The 23058-nt window shown below is 42.5% G+C and overlaps 2 protein-coding genes and 1 pseudogene across 2 annotated transcripts in view; 2 read left to right on the plus strand and 1 right to left on the minus strand.

Moving 5' to 3' along the window:
• LOC107672365 (olfactory receptor 2AT4-like) overlaps positions 1-2160 on the minus strand; it is a 4501-nt gene extending 2341 nt beyond the window's left edge. Inside the window, exon 1 of the mRNA XM_016465525.1 lies at positions 2092-2160. The gene's annotated coding sequence lies outside the window, so the exon portion shown is untranslated. The remainder of the gene's footprint in view (positions 1-2091) is intronic.
• An 11764-nt stretch (positions 2161-13924) lies between these two features.
• On the plus strand, positions 13925-14779 carry LOC107672366 (adenosine receptor A1-like; annotated as a pseudogene).
• A 6621-nt stretch (positions 14780-21400) lies between these two features.
• LOC107672367 (adenosine receptor A1-like) lies at positions 21401-22357 on the plus strand. The gene has a single exon (XM_016465526.1). The coding sequence runs from the start codon at positions 21401-21403 to the stop codon at positions 22355-22357; it is 957 nt and encodes a 318-aa protein (XP_016321012.1).
• Positions 22358-23058: the final 701 nt, after the last annotated feature.

Genomic DNA, 23058 nt, shown 5'->3' on the forward strand with positions numbered 1-23058 from the left:
TTACAGAATACTCGGCCACACAAGGATCCAGCGGCTTTTCAAGTGAACATTGGCCAGGTATGGACACTGCAAGGCTGTTGTTAGCCCTCGAGCAGGGCACACGCTCGCTCGAGGATTACATTCAAGAGTATCTGGACATTGCCTATCACTCTGATCTACCGGACTGTGTGTTAATAGATTTTTTCTGTAATGGCATTAAGCAACCGCTAAGGTCTAAGCTCATACTTGAGGGTCCGCGTTCGTCACTATGTGAGTTTATGGATTATGCGTTATTGACTGTTGGCTCTTTGTGGACTGTGGGTATCGCGGAGGAAGAACGTGATACCGCGTCTGTGCCTGAAATGGCGGCCGCACCAGAGCGCACTCGCATGATGGCGGCGACAGCGGAGCCCATTCGCAAAATGGCGGCCACACTAGAGCCCACTCACAAAATGGCGGCGACCGCGGAGCACGCTCACAAGATGGCGGACACAACAGCACCCCGTTATGTCACAGCTGCCCTTCATGAGTCCAGTCAAGTCACCATTGATCCTCCCGAGTCAAGTCAACTCACAGCTGATCTCCCTGAGTTCGGCCAAGTCACGGTTGATCATCATGAGTTAGGTCAAGTCACCGTTCATTATTATGAGTCTAGTCAAGTCACAGCTGATAGTCATGAGTCTAGTCAAGTCACAGTTGATCGTCATGAGTCAAGTCAAGTTACAGTTCATTATCATGAGTCAAGTCAGGTCACGGCTGATCTTCCTGAGTCAAGTCTAATCACAGTTGATCTTCCTGAGTCAAGTCTAGTCACAGCTGTTTTCTCGGTTTTTGATCTGTGCCTGTTTTCCTGGATTTATCCCTTTAGTCTCGCCCTTGTGATCCTGTTCGCCTATCGTTGACCTACGCTAGCCCTAGGACTATTCTTGTGTCTTGCCCGCCATATACCTGTTTGCCACCGTTCGACCCTGCCTGTGTTTCTGACCTCCTCTGATGTTAATAAAGCTTGCATATGGATCCGCACGTCTCACGTCTTGTCAGCCCCGTAACAGGCAGTAAGACACGTAGCTCACAGCTGCTTGTTTTCTGAAGTGCACTAACCTCAAATATGGAGTGAAGAGGGAAACATCGAGCAGCAAAGATTAAACAACAAGCTTTATGATAACGAAGATCTGGAGCATTTAGGGGGGGGTTAAAAGTTTGCATATCCCTGCCTGCATGATTTAGGTCAACAAGAATTGCTGCTGCTCTCCAGCTATTTAACTGGCTGGAATGATGTAAATATTAAACTTGCTTGGATATTGTATCTTTGCTCATTTTAGTTTTAGCATATATGTTTTAATGTAAATCAACTGTAATGCCTTTAAACATCAATATACAGTAGAGCTACCTTAATTGTTATTTTATTTTATTGAATGCATTCTATTTTTTTTTTTTTTTTTACAATTATTTTTTTTCATCTGGATTTTTTTTTATAGGCTTTCCATTCTAACGCTGGTAAAATCTCAGGATTAGACATGCTTTGCAGAAAACAGTTGGCCAAATCTTTCCAGAGTCAATGTGACTAATTACGTGCTTTAGAGGTTGTTAAGAATTTATTTCATCTGGATTTTTTTTTATAGGCTTTCCATTCTAACGCTGGTAAAATCTCAGGATTAGACATGCTTTGCAGAAAACAGTTGGCCAAATCTTTCCAGAGTCAATGTGACTAATTACGTGCTTTAGAGGTTGTTAAGAAGGCCATCAGTGGTAAACCACAATTTTGCATATCAGTGTTATTTGTGTTTCCTAATTGTTTGCCAATGATGCAACTTGCATATGTATATGCATGTATGTATATGTATATACATAGGCCTTCCATTTTAACACTGGTAAAATCTCTAAGCATCAGACATGCATCACAGAAAATAATTGACCATATCTTCCCAGAGTCAAATCCTATGTGATTAATTATGTGCTTTAGAGGTTGTTAAGAAGGCCATCAGTGGTAAACCACAATTTTACATATCAGTGTAATTTATGTTTCCTTATTGTTTGCCAATGATGCAACCCACATATGTATATGTACAGTATATGTACATGTATATGCTGTATATGCATATGTATACGTACTGTATATGTATAGGCCTTCCATTCTAACACTGGTAAAATCTCTAAGGATCAGACGTGCATCACAGAAAATAGTTGACCAAATCTTCCCAGAGTCAAATCCTATGTGACTAATTATGTGCTTTAGAGGTTGTTAAGAAGGCCATCAGTGGTAAACCACAAGTTTGTATATCAGTGTAATTTGTGTTACCCAATTGTTTGGCAATGATGCAACCTGCCTGGCAAGATGAGGAGAAGCTGCCTGATCCCTTTGCACCGAACCAAGTTCCAAAGCAAATGTTTATTTAATGACTTTTTGCTCTGATTAATCTCCTGAGTGATACCTCCACCACACAGAACCGGTCTGTTAGAATGATGTAAATACACTGAACAAAATTATAAACGCAACACTTTTGTTTTTGCCCCCATTTTTCATGAGCTGCACTCAAAGATCTAAGACTTTTTCTATGTACACAAAAGGCCTATTTCTCTCAAATATTGTTCACAAATCTGTCTAAATCTGTGTTAGTGAGCACTTCTCCTTTGCCGAGATAATCCATCCACCTCACAGGTGTGGCATATCAAGCTGCTGATTAGACAGCATGATTATTGCACAGGCGTGCCTTAGGCTGGCCACAATAAAAGGCCACTCTAAAATGTGCAAATTCTTTGGTTATGCAAACCGATTGTTGCAGCAGCTGTCCGGGTGGCTGGTCTCAGACGATCTTGGAGGTGAAGATGCGATATATATATATATATATATATATATATATATATATGTCTTACTGTACAGTTTTAATGTCTTAAGCATTATTGTCTCATTGTTCCATATCTCCTAATATTCCTCATTCTCCTAATATTATCAGAGACACACACACTCTCTCTCCCTCTCTCTCTCTCTCTCTCTCTCTCTCTATATATATATTGTTTTTAAGGTTAAAGAGTGCTCATGGGATTTTTGCCTGTCTTTCAAAATGTTATCAAGTTAAATTTGTAACATATCAAAGCAGTAGTTTTTGGTCTAATAGTGAAGATCTAGACTAGAGTATGAAATTGTCTGCCCAACAGCAATATCTGTCTGGGGAAGATGCTTCTCACAAATATTAGTATTTACAGAGTAATTTATTTAGCATACAACACAACTGATTAAAATATTGACATTTCAGTTGTACTTTTAATTTTTTTGTGAATATTTTAGTTATTTAAATATAATTATGTCCTATAATTATAAACAAATACATGTGTGATTATTTTAAATTTGCATTGAATATAAATTTGTTGGAAAAGAAGATTAAATCTTGTATTGAACACTTCATATGTCATTGCAGACTTTAAATAGCTTATACACAAATTATTATTATTATTATTCATTCTGGACAAGGAGCATCTGATAAATGTAAGTGATTTCTGTTAAAACATGTTAGAAATGAACTTGTTGTCATCATTGACATGTCAGTATATCAAACAATAATAACAGTATAAGTGAATTAAGCTTTTTAAAGCTAAATCTAGCATTTGCATCTAATATAGATTTTTGTTTCTTTCTGAAAACTCCAAATGTCTTTCATATGTAATACAGCTGTAATTTTAACATTTACCATTCCAACATGTAAGGGCTACAGTGAGTGAAACTCAAGACACCCACAATTTCACGAAATTTTCTGTTTGATATTTCTTAGGGAATATAATAATAATAATAATAATAATAATAATAATAATAACAATAATAATTCTGTTTTTTTTTCACAGTGTATTCATTTGTTAAATTGGATCATATTCCATAAATACATGGGCAGCATTGTGGTTCTCCAATATTCAGTCAAATACAGTTTATGTGACAAAGCAATACCTACACCTTACCATCTTCTGATAAATGCAAACACATATTATTCATATTACAAATTGATTACACACCATTTCAGGGTCAGAAAGTGCTTTCAGTAGTTTAAAAATTTATTGTACTGTATATATGGATGAAAAATGAAAATGCTTAAAGTTATAATAATAATAATTATTATTATTACGATTATTATGATGATTATTATTATCATTATCATCAATGGTATTATAATCATTGCCAACATCAATGTGGATTAATATTGCTATGACAAAATAACATGAAAAATTTGGTTGCTTTCTGTGGGCTTTTCATTCCAGCATGATGCTTTACTTCCAAACAGCCCTAATTATTATAATTTTTTACACCAAGATCTAAGAACCCTTTTGTGTGTGTGTCAGGGTTTTGCCCTGACACTCTGTTGTCTTGTGTTTTGTTTCTTGTGTCTATGTTGTCTTGTCAGCACATGGCCTAGTTGATTGTTTTTCTCAGCCATGTGCTTCTTTTAGCCCCTTCTCCTGGTTTCCTCATTACCACACCCTCTTGTTAGCCCTCATTGAGTCCTTGTTAGTGTAATTGCTCTCACCTGTTCCTCGTGTGTTTTCTTCCCTATTTATAGTGCCCCTTGCCCTATTGTCTTTGCTGGTTCGTGGTCATTCTTTCCCTCACTGGGTTTGTCTCTGTCTGTGGATGTGGCTGATTATGTCTCCCTGTCTGTTTGATCTTGTGCTCTAGTCTTGCCGTAGTCTTGTCTCTTGTAATTCTATGTTCTTGTCTTGCTCCTTGTTTTTGGATTTGGTCTGTTTTTGTCTTGTTGCTTTTATTTTAGTATTAATTTAGTTCTCTTAGTCCTGATCTTTTATTTTCATTTATTGGTTGATTTTAGTTATTCGTGTTGGTTAATTTAATTTTTACCTTTATTAGTTCTTTTGTTTTCTCTTGCCTGTCTTGGAGTAATTTGTGTTCCTGTGGAGCCATGTTTTGTCTTGTTGTGGTGTTAGAGTTCCTGTCCTGACTTGTTCCTGTCCACTGGTTCCCTTGCCTGGCATCTGGGGTGCTTCAGAGTTATGGTCAATAAGTATCTGAGCTGACTGAGATTGCTGCAGCCATCCCTGGGTCAGTCAAACCAGTTCCAGGCACCCTTGATTTGATCCAGTCAAGTCCGTACCAGCTTCTCCTGGGCTGTGGCCATTTCTGAATCAGTCAATTAAACCAGTTCCAGTCACCTGAGTCGGCCAACACCAGCTGCTGCTGCTATCCTTGCTAAAGTTAAGTCCATTCCAGTTGTGTCCAAGTCGACTGAGACCACTATGGCCATCACTGTGTCCGTTAAACCAGCTTCAGACACTCCTGAGCACACTGAGATTGCCATCCTTGCGTCAAAGTCTGTTCCAATCATTCCCGAGACCACTTGTTCCAATCATTCCTGAGACCACTACAGTTATCCAAGTTCGTTAAGTTCATTCCAGACTTTCGAGTTGATCCAGACTGATGCGGCCATCCCAATTGCTGTAAAGTCATTTCGGCTCATTCCAGTATTGACCCAGGCCATTATAGCCACCTCCGAGTCAATCAAGTCCGCTTCAATTAACCCTGTGTTGGCTGATCAATATTTTGTCATCCCCCTCATATGTGGAGATGCCTACAGAGGTCGTTGCCGCCAGTTGGGTCATGGCCATAGAGATTGTTCCTGTCTGTCCTGTTATGTCCTCGGAGGCCGTCCTTGCCAGTTGGGTCATGGCCATGGAGATGTGTTCCTGTTTGTCTTGTCAAGCCCACAGAGGTTGTTCCTGCTAGTTAAGTTACACCCACTGAGATCATACCAGACCAGCTCTCGGCTGTTTCTGACGAGTCCCTCTGAGGATGCCCCTACTAGGAGTTCCAGTCACCTGAGTCGGCCAACACCTCTGCAGCTATCAGAGTCGGTCAAGTCAATTCCAGACACCCCCGGTTTGACCAAGATTGCTGCAGTTATCCCTGATCCAGTAAAATCAGTTTGAGCTACCTCTGAGCTGCGGCCATTTCTGAATCCGTCAAGCCAGTTTCAAACACTCCTAAGCTGACCGACAGCTGCTGCTGCTATCCTTGCTAAAGTTAAGTCCGTTCCAGTTGTGTCCAAGTCGACTGAGACCACTATGGCCATCACTGTGTCCGTTAAACCAGCTTCAGACACTCCTGAGCCCACTGAGATTGCCATCCTTGCTTCAATCAAGTCTGTTCCAATCATTCCTGAGACCACTACAGTTATCCAAGTCAGTTAAGTTCATTCCAGACTTTCGAGTTGATCCAGACCGATGCGGCCATCCCAATTGCTGTCAAGTCATTTCAGGTCATTCCAGTGTTGACCCAGGTCATTGTAGCCACCTCTGAGTCAATCAAGTCCGCTTCAATTAACCCTGTGTTGGCTGATCAATATTTTGTCATCCCCCTCATATGTGGAGAAGGAGGGGACCTGCATTTCAACTTATGGGCCTTCCTTATGAAGACTCAACCCATGGGTCCAGGAGGACCCGAGTCAAGAACCCTCAAGCCCTGTGAGTCCAGAGGTCTCTAATTTGTGGCCTTGGTGTCAGAGCCTCAAGTAGCAGTTACGAAGTATTCTCCCAAGCCTCCCGGTCTATTTGACTTGTTTACAGAAGTTATGCCAGAGACCGTTCCAGCCTTTCATGTCACGCCTTCAGAAGTTGATCCTGCCAGTCAAGTCCATTGAGATTGCTCCTACCTATCATGTCATGTCCACAGAAGTTGTTCCTGTTAGTCAAGTCAAGCCCTTTGAGATCGTTCCTGTCTGTCAAGTCCACAGATGTTGTTCCTGTCAGTCGTGTCAAGTCCATAGAGATGGTTCTTGCCTGTTATGTCGGATCCAAAGAAGTGGTTCCTGCCAGTCAAGTTCATGGAGACTATTCCTGTCTGTCAAGTCATGCCTTCAGAGGTTGTCCCTACCTATTCTGTCTGGGCCATACAAAGTGTTCCTGCCTGTCCTGTTATGTCCTCAGAGGTTGTCCCTGCCAGTTGGGTCATGGCCATAGAGATTGTTCCTGTCTTGTTAAGCCCTATAAAATGTTCCTGTCTGTCCTGTTATGTCCTCGGAGGCCGTCCTTGCCAGTTGGGTCATGGCCATGGAGATGTGTTCCTGTTTGTCTTGTCAAGCCCACAGATGTTGTTCCTGCTAGTTAAGTTACACCCACTGAGATCATACCAGACCAGCTCTTGGCTGTGTCTGACGAGTCCCTCTGAGGATGCTCCTACTAGTGTTCCACCTGAAGAGGCTGTCCTGTCAGTTTTGTCCCATCCTTGAAGATTGATCCTGTCTGTCTTGCTAAGCCCACAGAGGTTGTTTCTGCTAGTCAAGTTACTCACTGAGATCATACCAGACCAGCTATCTGCTGCTTCTGATGAGTCCCTCAGAGGATGTTCCTGCTAGTGAAGTGGCGCCCACTGAGATCATACCAGACCGGCTATCTGCTGCTTCTGACCTCTGACTCTGACTTTTCCTCCCTATTTATAGTGCCCCTTGCCCTATTGTCTTTGCTGGTTCATGGTCATTCTTTCCCTCACTGGGTTTGTCTCGGTCTGTGGATGTGGCTGATTATGTGTTCTTGTCTCCCTGTCTGTTTGATCTTGTGCTCTAGTCTTGCCCTAGTCTCTTGTAATTCTATGTTCTTGTCTTGCTCCTTGTTTTTGGATTTGGTCTGTTTTTGTCTTGTTGCTTTTATTCTCTGTTTTCTGTGTTCCTGTTGTGGTAGCACCTGTGCACCTCACAACCCTTTTGTATTGATCTGTTTTGTCAATAAACCCTTGTTACTCACACTGCAATTGGGTCCTCCTTCCAGATCCCTGACAATAACTAAACACAGGTCTGAATGTATGCTAGTGTGGTTTCATTTTACTTTATCTTTACATGTTTTCCTCATTACTACTTTTTACTTGCTGTATTTTCTTGAAATGTTTCATCACTCTGTTCATAGGAAATAAAGACGTTGCTATATCTTGTACTGGTGGTTTCACAACGACAAAATTACATCAAACTCAGTAACTGCATGATGGTATGGATTTGAACAATTCTCATTTAATAGCACCTTTGGCTACTAATACCAATGATGGAAATAAGTGCAGTAAGAATAATGAATATGTAGGAGAGCATTGCTAGAATGTGACCACATTGAAATGTAATGGGTAACAATTTACTGTGTATCATTATACCAAAACTAGTTTGAATTTTATTGGGCACTCCATCCCATACCACTGCCACTCTGTCATGGACCTCATTCCCAATGATCCTTTGGTTGGTCCTGTTGTTCCTACACCAGAGCCTGTTCACAACATGGCCGCCACACCAAAGCCTCATCATGACTTGGCCGCCATTCTAGAGTCTCATCCTGTCATGGCCACCATTTCAGAGCCTCGATCCATCATGGCTGCCACGGCAGAGTCCCCAGCTGTCGTGGATGCCACGTCAGAGACTTCAGCAATCACGGACGCCACTCCAGTGTTTCTGGCCGTCATGTACATTGCACGTCAAGCTACCATGGTAGTCCCTAGGAGTTTGAGACTGGCTTCCAGTTTGGCGGACCCACCACTGACATCAGAACGGGCGGCTAGCATCTCCATCTCTCAGCTTAAGCTCTGCGATCTCAGAGGTTCTTCCACCTTCCCCTGCCCTTGTATGGTGGTCTGCTCCAGAGGCCACTTAAGCCTAACAGCTCAGTCCTATGTTGGCACCAGGACTCCCTGCCTGTCCTGTCACGACCACAGAGGTCACTCTCGAGATCCTTGCCTGTCTCATCATGGCCAGGGAGACCATATCTGAGCTTGTTACTTGTCCTGTTATGGCCACAGAGGCCAACCCTGAATTCCTTGGCTGTCCTGTCAGGGCCAAGGAGGCCATCTCTGAGCCCTTCACCTGTCCTGTCACGGCCAAAGAGGCCTGCCCAGACACAACAAAGGAGGTCATCCCTGTACTCTCTGTCTGCCTTGATAAGACCACTGAGGTCATCCCTGAACTCTTGGCGTGCCCTGTTACAGCCACAGAGGCTGTTGGTAACCTCTCTTTGTTCTCTATTACAGCTCCGCCTGATCCACCGTGGTGGTTTACTGCTCCACATGCTCCTCTGTGGTGGACATATGCTCAGCCTGAGCCATCTTGGTGGTCCCCTGCGTCATCAGCTCTGCTGAAGTGGTCTTCAGCTCCACACTGGTTTTTTTCTGCTCCACAGTGGGGATCTTCAGTCCCGTCTGCTCTTCTGCGGTGGTCATCTGAGATTTTTGGTCCCATCTACAGTACTCAGCTACTGTCTTCAGCTCCACCTGCTCCACCCTGGTTGTCTTCAGCTCTGGCTTGTTGCTCTGCCCTGACTTCCCGCTCTGCCGACTCCGCCCAGACGTCCCTCTCTGCCGGCTCCACCCTGGCTTCCTGCTCTGCCCCGGCTTCCAGCTCCACCCCCTCCACCCTGGCTTCAGACTCCACCAGCCCCGCCTTGGTCTCTAACTCCTCCCTAGCCTCCTGCCCAGCCTGCAGTGCCCTGGCTACCCTTTGGCTTTGCCTGTGTTTGGACTTCGTTTGTGGATTACCCCTTCAATAAATACTGCATTTGGATCCTCTACCTTAGCATCCCACGCAGTGACGGTTGCCAAAACAAGCAATACATATATTATTTAATATATACAGTGTCTACAATATATATAATAATATATACTTATCTTTAAGGTTGCAAATTAATTTATGTGTGAAATGTAACGTTAATGTCACATGGATCAGAAAAATAATCTATTGAGGATTAGAATCTGGCTAAACGGCATTTTATTTATTTATTTATTTATTTATTGCTCATTCTCTTCATTTCTACTCTAGTTTATGCACTAATCTAGATTTTGACTTTTATTGCATGGTGCAAATAAAAGAAATGTGAATGCATGATTGTGTCTCAGTGCTCCATGTCTATCCCCAAACACAAGCAAATCTACATTAAACTCTAGGTGCCATCAGCTAAGCTGATGTCATTCACATGAGTTTTGCTCTGTAATTCAAAAAAATATTTGTTCACAGTGCACATAATTTATTACACTTGATATGGCAATGGCTCAAAAATAGAATCTTATTGTCAGTAAGTATTACAGCAAGACTATGTAATATTTTGTAACTTATTTCATTACCTTCAATTCTGTAAAATTAACTTATATACTTTTTATGGCTACATAAATATTTGAATATTATTGATAATGTATATTATAAATACATATTTATTTCTCTAAGATTATCCTGAATGATCAAAATGCCAGTGGCAATGAGCAGATGCAACTGATCATGTCACACCCTATTGAAATATTAAAAATAAATATGATCATATGCCATAATTTAAATACAGTACATGAGCAGCATTGTGGTTCAGTAACACCAGCAAATCAATATAGTTTCAATGATGGCATATTCATATATCCCTTTTTAAGAACAGTTGAGACATAAGTTACATTCATAATGGTAAATGTAACTTATAAATTTCCAATCACTCACACATTGTTTCTCTTTATTTGTATCTGCATAAATGCAATATTGGAATTATGTGAACTGAAATTATGCATAGGGGGCTCTGGAAAGGGGTAGTACCTTTGATGTCTGGCATGCTGCGCCTTCGGGTGGACAGCTTCACTGGTCCCCTTCCATCCTCTAAATCTCTCACATGTGGCCCCAAGCACCATGCCCTGGTAAACCGCTTCAGCTGGCGGACCAAACCATGTGAGGGGTGGTGCTAACACGGCACCACTGGGCGTAGGACCACCTTGATGTAGGGCGGAAGAGTTCCCAGACAAACTACAACGACCACGTGTCCGCAACCAAGGCGAGCCACCTAGATAGAGGTCATCGGCTGTGGTCAGGCATGGAGAGGGATGGGCGCCGCCATGCAACATTTGCCCTAGTTATGCCATAGATAATGATAATGACAACCAATAACCAACCCATACCGGCTCGGCCGTCGCCCGGGTTACCAAGACACAAACCTGCCACCGCAGACCAGGACGGAGGTGGAAAATATGCTACTGGTCTGTCAAATAACAAGATCAGTGCCAGATGTAACCACCATTGGCACATGGAATGTGAGATCATTGAGAAAAACAGGCAGGTTGGAAGAACTCACCCACGAGATGAATAGATACCGCTGGAACATCTTAGGACTCTGTGAAGTACGATGGAAATCATCAGAGAAACGTCCACCCAAGAAGTTCACAAACTATACTTTAGTGGAAGGGATGACAAACATGAACAGGGAGTCGCATTTCTCATCCATAAAAACACTGCAAACTGCATCATGAGTTGTCGCCCAATATTAAGCCGACTTATCACCATCCGTCTGAGTGCATCAGTGCTCAATATTACCATCATACAGGCGTACGCACCAACATCTGACTACGATGATGATGACATAGAAGACTTCTACGAACAACTGCAGGAAGTATTAAACCAAACTCCAAAGAAGGACATTCTTGTGGTGCAGGGCGACTGGAATGCCAAGGTAGGAGAGGATGCTTATGAGAACTGGAAAAGCACATGTGGGCGATATGGCAACATCAAGTCCAATGAGAGAGGCCTAAGACTTCGGGAATTTGCTAACTACAATGTACTTATAGTGGCTAACACATTAGGCCCACACAAAACATCCAGAAGAACCACGTGCCACAGCCCAAATGGAGAACATCTTAATCAGATAGACTACATCATGGTGCAGAGGCACTTCTCGTCCAGTGTAAACATTGCCAAAACACGAAGCTTCCCAGGAGCTGACATCGGAAGTGATCATGACCTCGTCATGATGTCCTTTAAGTAGCATTTGAAAAGGATCAAGAAACAGGGTCACACCAGGATTAAATTCGACCTTGACAAGCTGAAGGACCCCAAAATAGCAGAAGTCTTCCGAGCAATGATAGGAGGGAAATTTGCAGCACTCAACAGTCTAGATGCCGATGGCACAAACATAGACACAGTGGTGGATAACTTCAACACAACAGTGTTTGATTCAGCCAATTAAATCTTAGGCAAATATTGCCCTGTCCAGAAGCCCTGGGTCACAGCTGATATACTTGATCTATGCAAAAAGCGTAGGGAGCAGAAGAAGAAGAAGATGGGATATGCAGAAGGAGCAAAACAAAATAAAGCAGTCAATCAGGCAATCAAGAGAGGCTTGACAAAAGCAAAGGAGAACTGGATTGAAGAGCAGTGCCAGGACATTGAAGATAGCCTGAAGAAGAATAACAGCAAGAAAGCATACCAGCTGGTGAAAGACCTGACCAACACAAAGCAAGGGCGAACACCAACCATACAAGAATGGTAATTGTCTGACTGAAGAACAGGACATCCTAAAGAGGTGGACTGAGTACTGCTCAGAGCTGTACAGCAATGAAACCACAGGAGATCCAGAGGTACTGAATGTCCCCCCAGCAACCGACAATGACAACTACCCCATCCTTTGCACAGAAGTGGAAGAAGTGCCATACTGAATATCTGCAACAAGATCTGGCAGACAGGAGAATGGCCCAAACCATGGACCCAGTCTCTCATCATCATCCTCCCTAAGAAAGGCAATCTACAACTTTGCCAGAATTATTGTACCATCAGCCTTATAAGTCACCCAAGCAAGGTCATGCTAAAGATCCTACTGAATCGACTGAAGCCGCAGTCAAGAACAAGCAGGCTTCAGACAAGAGCACAGCACAACAGAGCAGACCTTCAACCTTAGGATAATATGTGAGAGATACCTACAACAAAACCTTTACCACATTTTTGTGGACTTTAAAAAGGCATTTGACAGAGTATGGCATGCAGCACTATGGGCCACCATGAGGCAGTACAACATCAATGCCAACCTGATCAAAATGATAAAAAACCTCTATGATAAGGCCACCAGTGTGGTTTACTTCAACAGCAACATAAGGGACTGGTTCAGAACCACAGTTGGAGTAAGACAAGGCTGCTTGCTGTCCCCTACACTCTTCAACATCTTTTTAGAACGAATCATGGCTGATGCATTGGAAGACCATGAGGGGACAGTCAGCATAGGTGGCAGGACAATCACGAACTTACATTTTGCCGATGACATAGTTGGCCTGGCAGGGAAGGAAGAAGAGCTTGCTAACTTGGTAGAGCGCCTTGACAAGATCTCTATATCCTATGGTATGCAGATCAATGCAGAGAAGACTAAACTGATGACTAACAACATCATTGGCTTCACCACTGACATCAGGATTGGCGGTGAGAAGCTAGACAGTGTAAACAGTTTTAAATACCTGGGAGCTATCGTCACGGATGAAGGGTCTAAACCTGAGATACTCGCCAGGATCGCCCAGACCATAGCAGAGCTGACAAAATTAAAGACCATCTGGAGTGACAGGAACATAGCCCTCAACTCAAAGATCAGACTGATGCACTCCCTAGTCATGTCCATATTTTTATATGCCTGTGAGACTTGGACACTAACAGCTGAACTGGAAAGTAAAGATCAGGTCATGGAGATGAGATGCTTGAGAAAACTCCTCAGCATCTCTTACAGAGATCACATCTCCAATGAAGAAGTACGTGACAGAATTGGGCCATATGATAACTTCATGACAGTGGTGAAAAAAACGGAAGCTGAGGTGGTACGGCCATTTAATAAGGTCATCAGGACTTGCGAAGACAGTCCTGCAGGGCACAGTGCCAGGAGGGAGGAAGAGAGGCAGGCAGAGAAAGAGATGGGAAAACAACATTCAGGAGTGGACAGGCCTGACGCTGGGCGAGACCTTGAGAAAAGCTGAGAAGAGGGAGGAATGGAAGGAGCTGGTTGCTAGAGCATCTGTGTGCGCCCCAACGTTCAACCAGACTAAGGGACAGGTGAAGGTGAAGGAAATTATGCACATTTTTGGTTACAGAAATATTTAGGTTTATTGATAGCGTGTATTATAAATACTGATTATTTATTAAGGTTACCATTTCATCATTTATGTCTCAAATGTGTGTTTTTGTTGTAAAATTTTCTCTCAGATGTGCACAAAATGGCCAGTCAAAATGCCAGTGGCAATGAGCAGATGCAACTGATCCAAGCTGACCCCGTCCAGTGGAGCATTTCAGTGGCACTGACTCAGGTCTTCATGTGGCCCTTTGTCTACCTCATGCTTATCTTCCTCATGCTCTTAATAATCTCCAAGAAGGAGACTTTCAGAACAGACATAAGCTACATGCTACATATATGCATGTAAGCGGTCACAGCATGTGCACCACTTACGATTACAGCCACGTGTGTGGAGCGTTATGTGGCCATTTGCATGCCGCTAAGACATGAGGTGATCTCCACCTCTAGAAGAGCCCTAATAGTGATTTTAATGATTTGGATCCTGAGCTCCATAAGCCCCTTTGTTGATATGTTTATCCTCATTAGCACTGCCTCTCGTGAATACTTGTCTCAACTGACACACTGCCACTATGAGATTATGATTCCCGAAAAGATTCGTCACTTTGCTAGGGGTCTTTTGTATATTGTGGGGCTTGTGTTTATTTTGATAGTTGAGGTCTTTTGATATGTAATGATATACCTTGCTGCACGTGCAGCGTCTGGTGACAATAAGAAGTCAGCATCAAAAGGGCAGCACACTATTTCTCTTCATATCCTTCAGCTGTTTTTGTGTACGGCTGAGGTCATGTGTCCTTACATTGAGGCTGTAGTTATGCAGTATGATATTCAAACATACCTGACTGTCCGATTTATAAATTTCCTTGCATTTAGTATCACTTCTAGAGCAGTAAGTCCTCTCGTCTATGGATTTAGAGAAGAGAAATTCTATGCAGCTATGGTTTATTATATCAGATGCAAAAACAACACCATCTCATCTGACACAATTAAACAATCATGACTATCTTTTAGTAAAGTTTTTAACAATAATTCAGTCAAACTACATGGTTGTTAATGTTTTAAGATTGCCTAAAAAACAGACCTAAATTTATATATAAATGTATGTCAAGTTATTTGTATAATACAACACATATTCTTTAGAACAGTTTTGATAAAGGAAATGCATTAAGAGTGGTTAACAAGTACTCCATAATATTTCATGCAAAAAAAAAAAAAGGTTTGTATTTGTCTGGCCAGTAAGGTCAAAGCAAGGTGCCTCTCACATTCAGTATTGTTTACAGTAATAGTGACCTCTGCTGACCAGATTAAGCATGATTACCCTTATGTTGACATTACTTGCTTTGTATTCACTCACATGATTTTTCATTAACATTTCTTTGATCATAAGAATAATCTCTATTGTAAAATGGAAAAGCGGATGCTCTCTCCTGAGCTCAGAGAAATCAAGAGATGGCACCTCCTGAACCCATTCACTCTCCAGCCATTATTGTGAGTCCCATTCAGTGGGCCCTCGAGGACCAGATAATTGAAGCCACCCACTCTGAGCCAACAAATTTACATTTTGGATGTTTAATTCCTCAATCATTTTGTTTTTCAAATGTTTTTCATGTGTAATTTCTATAAAGTTAGGGAATTTACCATACAGACATGGGTCACACTTAATGCAGCAAACTCTCCATTTGAGACCTAGGAAAATAATCATATCAGTGGTTAATACAAGTATCACACCCTTTTGAAATATTAAAAATAATTAAAATTGAAATTGATTTTGAATTTGATTGAAAATCTAATTTTCCAACCTGATTTCATAATCTAATTTTCAACAGAAATGAACACTTTCCATATGTTTCACACATGGTAACGCTTGCGCAGTAGCTCAGTTGCATGGAATTGGACTTAGGATGTGGAACCCTTGGATACGAATCCTGTGAAAAACATTACTCATGATGAAAGTGTTACGGAAGGAGACTCACACAGAAGATTAGAAAACTACAGTATTGTTTTTCAGCAAGAGATGCAGTTGGTTCGGGCAGGTAGTGTTGCTTTGGTCAACGAAAATTATGACTAAATATCGTCGTCAACGAACCTTTATCACGTGACGAAAACGAGACGAGACGCAACGTAAATGCTGGTCATGTGACGATGACTATAATTAAATGTATAATGCAATATTGTTTACGAATATAAACGAGACTAAATGTGGTTTACAAAATAAAAACTATGCTAAAATGTCTCTTCATTTTCGTTGACCAAAACGAGACGAAACGAAATGTTATAACGTTATTTCGTCTCGTTTAGTCGCGTTATTATTATTATTTTGCAGTATTTCTGTTTCCTGTGTCTCACTTCAGGGGCTGCATCAGGTCGCACTGTTTGCAATAGCCCTACTGTGCTGTAACAAGGTGTGGTAAATGGGCAACTCTGGTAACGCTGCCCTCTCATTCATTGATCTGCTAACCGTTATGCTCATGAATAGTCATGGATAATTCTGACTAAAATAAGACTAAAATGCTCAGACTTTTAGTTGACTAAAACTTGACTAGACTAAAAAGAGTATGAACGTGACTAAAACTATAAAAACTAAAATGACAGCTTCACACAAAGACTAAAATTAAAACAGGCCGCCAAAAACAACACTACGGGCAGGTGAGTATTTGAGATTAATATCAGTCTTTAAGGAAGATGAGGAGAGTAACACTGTATTTGGTCCTCACAGGAGATTGTGGAAGGGAGACAGAGGACTGCACATACCTCAGCTGAAGAGTACACGGAGTTTCCACAGAGCTGATGACTGGAACGGACTAGGGAATGGACTGAGCTTCTTGCAGGGCAGGCGCATCCTGATGTCCCGTGTTGAAAGCAATACCTTCTGACCCGGTTGGTATGATGGAGTTTCAGCCCTTCGAAGGTCTGCGGTAGTCTTGCCCCTGCGCACTGCCCGCTGAAGCTGATGGTGAGCTGCGTCCCAGACCCTCTCGCTCTCTACGAAGGAAACGCCCGATTTCCTGAATTTTCCTCTCCGTCTGCACGTTAGATTGGGGATGGTATCCTCATGAAAGGCTTATGGTCACACCTAGGAGGGAAAAGAATGCCTTCCATACTCTGGAGATGAACTGTGGGCCACGGTCTGAAACAATGTCCTCGGGAATTCCATAATATCTGAAGATGTTGTTAAACATGATTTCAGCGGTTTCCATAGCTGAGGGTAGTCCCTTGAGGGGGAGAAGATGACAAGATTTAGAGAATCGATCAATGACTACAAGAACACATGTGTTACCATCCGAGGCCGGTAGATCAGTGATGAAATCAACTCCCAGGTGTGACCAAGGGCGGTTGGAAGTGGGCAGCGGAAGGAGCTTGCCAGATGCTAGGTGGCAGAGATTTGGGCTTATTCTGGAGCATACTAGTGAGTGGACCGGTTACGGAGCTGTAGTGGTAGATGAATCTTCTATAGAAGTTCGCGAATCCCAGACGCTTCGTTGAAGTTCCTTGACGGTGGTTGGAACTGGCCAGTTTCGGATGGCATCGTCCTTCCCCTCGTCCATCTGGATACCACCGTCATCGATGACATAGCCAAGGAACTGCACTGAGGACTGATGGAAGGAGCACTTCTCGGCTTTGAGGAACAGATGAAACTCTCTCAGGCATTTCAGGACCTCCGCAACGTGGTGGCGATGTTCGGCCATGCTCCGGGAGTAGATTAGTATGTCATCAATGTAGACAAGGACGAACCTGTGCAGATACTCCCGGAGTACCTCGTGCATGAAGTCCTGGAATATGGAGGGGGCGTTTACCAGTCTATACGGCATGACAAGATATTCATAGTTCCCAGTAGGGGTCACAAAGGCGGTCTTCCACTCGTCCCCCTCATGTATCCGGATGAGGCTGTACGCGCTGCAGAGGTCTCACTTGGTGAAGACGGTGGCTACGCGGAGATGTTCCAAAGCCGCTGGGACGAGGGGAAGTGGGTAACGAAATTTAACAGTGCTTTTGTTTAGTGCCCGGTAGTCGATGCAGGGCCTCAAACCTCCGTCCTTCTTGGCCACAAAGAAGAAGCTGGAAGCAGCAGGGGACGTGGAAGGGTGGATGTAACCTTGCTGTAAAGCCTCTTCGATGTACTCCTCCATGGCCTTCTGTTCAGGGAGTGACAAGGGATAAATTCTTCCATGGGGCACTGGCTCACCCGGAATCAGATCAATGGCACAGTCCCATGGCCGGTGCGGAGGTAACTGGGAGTCTTTCTTCGGGCAGAATAAGTCACTGAAGGGGGCATAACAGGCTGGAATGTCGACTGACTGTTTCTCGACCGGGCTTTCTATGGAGGTGGAGGAGAGTGTGAGGGCCTCGGAGTGCAGGGGTGATAGCTGAGGAAGATTAGGGAAACAGTCAGGAAAGCAGGTACTGCCCCACTTCAGGACCTCACCAGTTCTCCAGGAGATGGTAGGGTCGTGTTGCACCAACCAAGGACGCCCCAAGATCACATCAGCGGTGGAGTCCTCCAGAACCAGGAGATGGAGTGTTTCCTCATGCAACTGACCAACTTGCAAGAGTAGTGGACCCACGCTGTGACGTACATGCCTTCGGCTGTTACCGATTGGACCTGGTAGGTGGTCTTGGTGGTCGTGGTTGGGAGGAGGGCGTGTATTGGAAAGGAGATACCGGAGGCAGTAAGTTTTACAACAGTGGTGAGGGGCTGCATGTTAACTATTGATGACTTTATGACACTCACCATAGGTCGTGGCGGACGAATAGGGCATGTCGCGATTACATGCCCCCCAGCTCCACAGTAAAAACATAGGCTCTGGCTCAGCCGTCTCTACCGCTCCCAAGGGGAGAGTCGAGTGCCGTCCACTAGCATGGGTTCGTGACCTGGTTCTGGAGGGCTGATGGTGTCTGGCCGACGAAGGAGTGGAGTGTATGGTGAGAGTTGATGTTCCGCAATGCAAGATTGCATACGAGTAGCGCAGCGGATGGATAGCTGTATAAACCGTTCCAAGCCATAGGAATCATAATAGGCTGCGAGCTGAAATTGCACCTTCGGCTCCAGTCCTTGCTGGTAGGTGGTCAGAAGTGCGCGCTCATTCCAGTCGCTGGCTGCTGCGAGGGTTCTGAATTTGAGGGCGTAATCATTTATGGACAGAGACCCTTGACGGAGATGATATAACTGGTCACAGACAGAGGTATCACCTATGGGTTTGCCAAAGACTTCTCGGAAATGTGCAACTAAATTATCAAGGGATTTAGTTACTGTACCAGCTTGGGACCAGATGGTCTCGGCCCACTGAAGTGCTCGCCCTGTCAGCAATGATATGATGAACGCTATCTTGCTGCTTTCCGTAGCGTAAAGATGTGGCTGCATCTCCAGTGCGAGCGAACACTGCAGCAGAAATCCGTTGCACTCTTCCGCCGAGCCAAAGAGCTGAGAGATAAAAAAACAAGCTAAAATGGCATGCTTGCAATTGTGTTTTTATGTCACATTTGTTTTTGTTTATACTATCGGGTAGGTTTAGGTGTATTGCAGATGGTACGTTATTTTAAAATGTCACAGAGCGCTACTGAACGGACATTTCAAGTCAGAACTGCAGTGACACATACAAAACCATAAACGTCACATAAAATGTACCATATGTACATTCATCTGTTCCTAGGGGAAAAAAACGAACACTCTTTTAGCGCCACTTAGTGGAGATTTCACATCGAATATGTCATGACGTATTTCGCATTTTGCAAAAACAGTCACCACAGGTACGTTTTCATCATGAGATCAGGCTCAGATATTCCGCTCAGTCTGGCCATTGGTCTGAGGGTGATAACCTGAAGATAGGCTGACAGAAACTCCTAGTAGCTTCACGAACGAATTCCACACCCGGGAGATAAATTGTAGACCCCTGTCCAACACAATGTCTTCATGTAGACTGAAATGGTGGAAAACTTGATGGAATAGTAATTCTGCAGTTTCCAATTCGGTGGGTAAACCCTATAGGGGAAGTGCTTTGCAGGCCTGGGAGAATCTGTCTACAATGACCAGAATACATGTGTGGTTCTCGGAGAGTGGCAGATCGGTTATGAATCGACTCCAATGTGGGACCATTGTCGCCTAGGAATGGGCAGTGGGACCAGTTTACTCTCAGGTAGGTGTCGTGGGGTCTTAGACACGGCAGACTGATCATCCCTTCACGTATTGGATGACATCCTGGGTCATGTTGGGCCACCAATACCAATTGCAGAGGAGCAAGAGGGTTTGCTGGCTGCCTGGGTGTCCAGAGTCCATGAGGGACATACATAGAGTTGATGGTACAAAGATCCATCCCTCAGGACTTACTGGTGGACCTGGCTCAGAGCAGGTGGCTTCAATTATCTGGTCCTCGATGGCCCACTCAATGGGACTCACAATGATGGCTGGAGGGTGAATGGGTTCAGGCGGTACCATCTCTTGTTGTCTGAGTTCTCTGTACTCGGGAGAGAGCATCCGCTTTGAGGTTCTTATGCCCTGGTCTGTACGTGACGTGGTTGAAGAAGTCGGTGAAGAATAAAGCCCAATGGGCTTGTTAAAGGGTTAGTTCACCCAAAAATGAAAATTAGCCCATGAATTACTCACCCTCAAGGCATCCTAGGTGTATATGACTTTCTTCTTTCAGACGAATCCAGTCAGTCCAAAAGAAGTTAAATAAAGCGCACCCATTCATAATAAAAAGTGTCTCAAACGGCTCCGGGGGTGAACAAAGGCCTCCTGCATCGAATCAATGCGTTTTTGTAAGAAAAATATCCATATTCAAAACGTAATAAATAGTTTTGTTTTCAAGGTTAAAAATGGTCAAAATGTAACTTTAATGTCACCTGGAAGAGAAAAAGTATCCACTGAGGATTAGAAAATGGCTTAACACCATTTCAGTTTTTTGCTTTTTCTCTTCATTTAGTTTGTGTACTAATCTAGATTTTTACTTTTTACCATAAAATATGGCAAATAAAAGAAATGTGAATGCATGATTGTGTCTCAGTACTCCATGTCTATCCCCAAACACAAACAAATCTAAATTTAGCTCTAGATGCCATCAGCTAAGCTGATGTCAGCCACAGGAGTTTCGCTCTGTTAAACTCTATATAAATGTTTGTTCACAGTGCACATTGTCATTTCTTACACTTAATATATGATCATGGCTAAAGAATAGAATCTTATTGTCAGTAAGTATTACAGCAAGATTATGTAGCAATTTGTAACTGATTTCATGACCTTCAATTATGTAAACTGACATTATATATTTTTATGGCTAAATAAATATTTGAAGCTTATTGATGATGTATGCTATATGTAAATATTGAGATTATATGTCACAATGCAATCTCTATATAACTTGGGGCATAACAGTTGCATTCATAATGGTAAATGAAACTTACCAATTTTACCAAATTTCCAATTACTCACATTTTTTTCTCTTTATTTGTATATGCATAAATGCAAGAATGGAATTATGTAAACTGAAATTGTTTGGCTGCAGAAATATTTGAAGCTTATTGATAGTGTGTATTATAAATACTGATTATGTATTTCTCAAGGATTATTCATTATTTATGTCTCACATGTGTGTTTTTGTTATCTAAATTTCTCTCAGATGTGCACACAATGGCCAGTATGAATGCCAGTGGCAATGAGCAGATGCAACTGATCCAAGTTGACCCCGTCCGGAGGAACATTTCAATGGTGCTGACCCAGATCTTTGTGTGGCCCTTCATCTACCTCATCTTCCTCATGCTCTTAATATTCTCCAAGAAAGAGACTTTCAGAACAGAGACACGTTATATATTGTTTGGTCATTCTCTCTTGGTAGACCTAATGTTTCTTTTTCTGACAGATTTTGTGGTGCTCTTATCATACAACTTTGTTTTACTACCTTTGCACTTCTGTATCCCCATCTGCATGTTAATGGAAGCGGTCACAGCATGTGCACCACTGACTATTATAGCCATGTGTGTGGAGCGTTATGTGGCCATTTGCATGCCACTAAGACATCAGGTGATCTCCACCTCTAGAAGAGCCCTAATAGTGATTTTAATGATTTGGATCCTGAGCTCCATAAGCCCCTTTGTTGATATGTTTATCCTCATTAGCACTGCCTCTCGTGAATACTTGTCTCAACTGACACACTGCCACTATGAGATTATGATTCCCGAAAAGATTCGTCACTTTGCTAGGGGTCTTTTGTATATTGTGGGGCTTGTGTTTATCTTGATAATTGAAATCTTTTGTTATGTAATGATATACCTTGCTGCACGTGCAGCATCTGGTGACAATAAGAAGTCAGCATCAAAAGGGCAGCGCACTATTTCTCTTCATATCCTTCAGCTGTTTTTGTGTACGGCTGAGGTCATGTGTCCTTACATTGAGGCTGTAGTTATGCAGTATGATATTCAAACATACCTGACTGTCCGATTTATACATTTCCTTGCATTTAGTATCACTTCTAGAGCAGTAAGTCCTCTCGTCTATGGATTTAGAGATGAGAAATTCTATGCAGCTATGGTTTATTATATCAGATGCAAAAACAACACCATCTCATCTGACACAATTAAACAATCATGACTATCTTTTAGTAAAGTTTTTAACAATAATTCAGTCAAACTAAATGGTTGTTAATGTTTTAAGATTGCCCATGTGATTTTAACAGGCCTAAATTTATATACAAATGTATAAGTTATTTGATTAAAACAACACATATTCTTAACACATAACAGTTTTGATAAAGTAAATGCATTAAGAGTGGTTATCAAGTACTCCATAATATTTAATGTAAAAAAAAGACCATCCAGAGTTTGAGACTGGCCAGTAAGATTTTTGCAAGGTGCCTCTCACATTCAGTATATTGTTTAATAGCGACCTCTGTTGGCCGGATTAAGCATCATTAGTGGAAAAGAGACGCCTTTGTTTACATTACTTGCTTTATATTCAATCACATGATTGTTAAACAACATTTCTTCGATCATAAGAATGATCTCATGCATTACATTACATTCTGAGCCCCTGTATTTAGTTTATATGATTAACCTTGGATTCAAATATTATCAATGTATTTAATGAAATTCAATTATTTCTGTATAAATAAAATAAAGGAAAGCACTTAGCACACATAGCAAACATGTTAAATGGTCTTTTGCAGCCTTCAGGTGCACATCAGTAACATGTCAATCTAACATAGCCCCAAAAAATTTAAATATGTACTAATAAACAATTATTCAGATGTACATGTTGGATTTTTAATTCCTCAATTGTTTTGTCTTCCAAAT

Source organism: Sinocyclocheilus anshuiensis, unplaced genomic scaffold, assembly GCF_001515605.1.
Source record: "Sinocyclocheilus anshuiensis isolate Anshui unplaced genomic scaffold, SAMN03320099.WGS_v1.1 scaffold144, whole genome shotgun sequence".
Taxonomy (NCBI): Eukaryota; Metazoa; Chordata; class Actinopteri; order Cypriniformes; family Cyprinidae; genus Sinocyclocheilus; species Sinocyclocheilus anshuiensis.

What these genes read in the sequence shown, in the direction of transcription:
- LOC107672367 (XM_016465526.1), top strand. Translation starts at nt 21,401, where the DNA reads ATGGCCAGTATGAATGCCAGTGGCAATGAGCAGATGCAACTGATCCAA.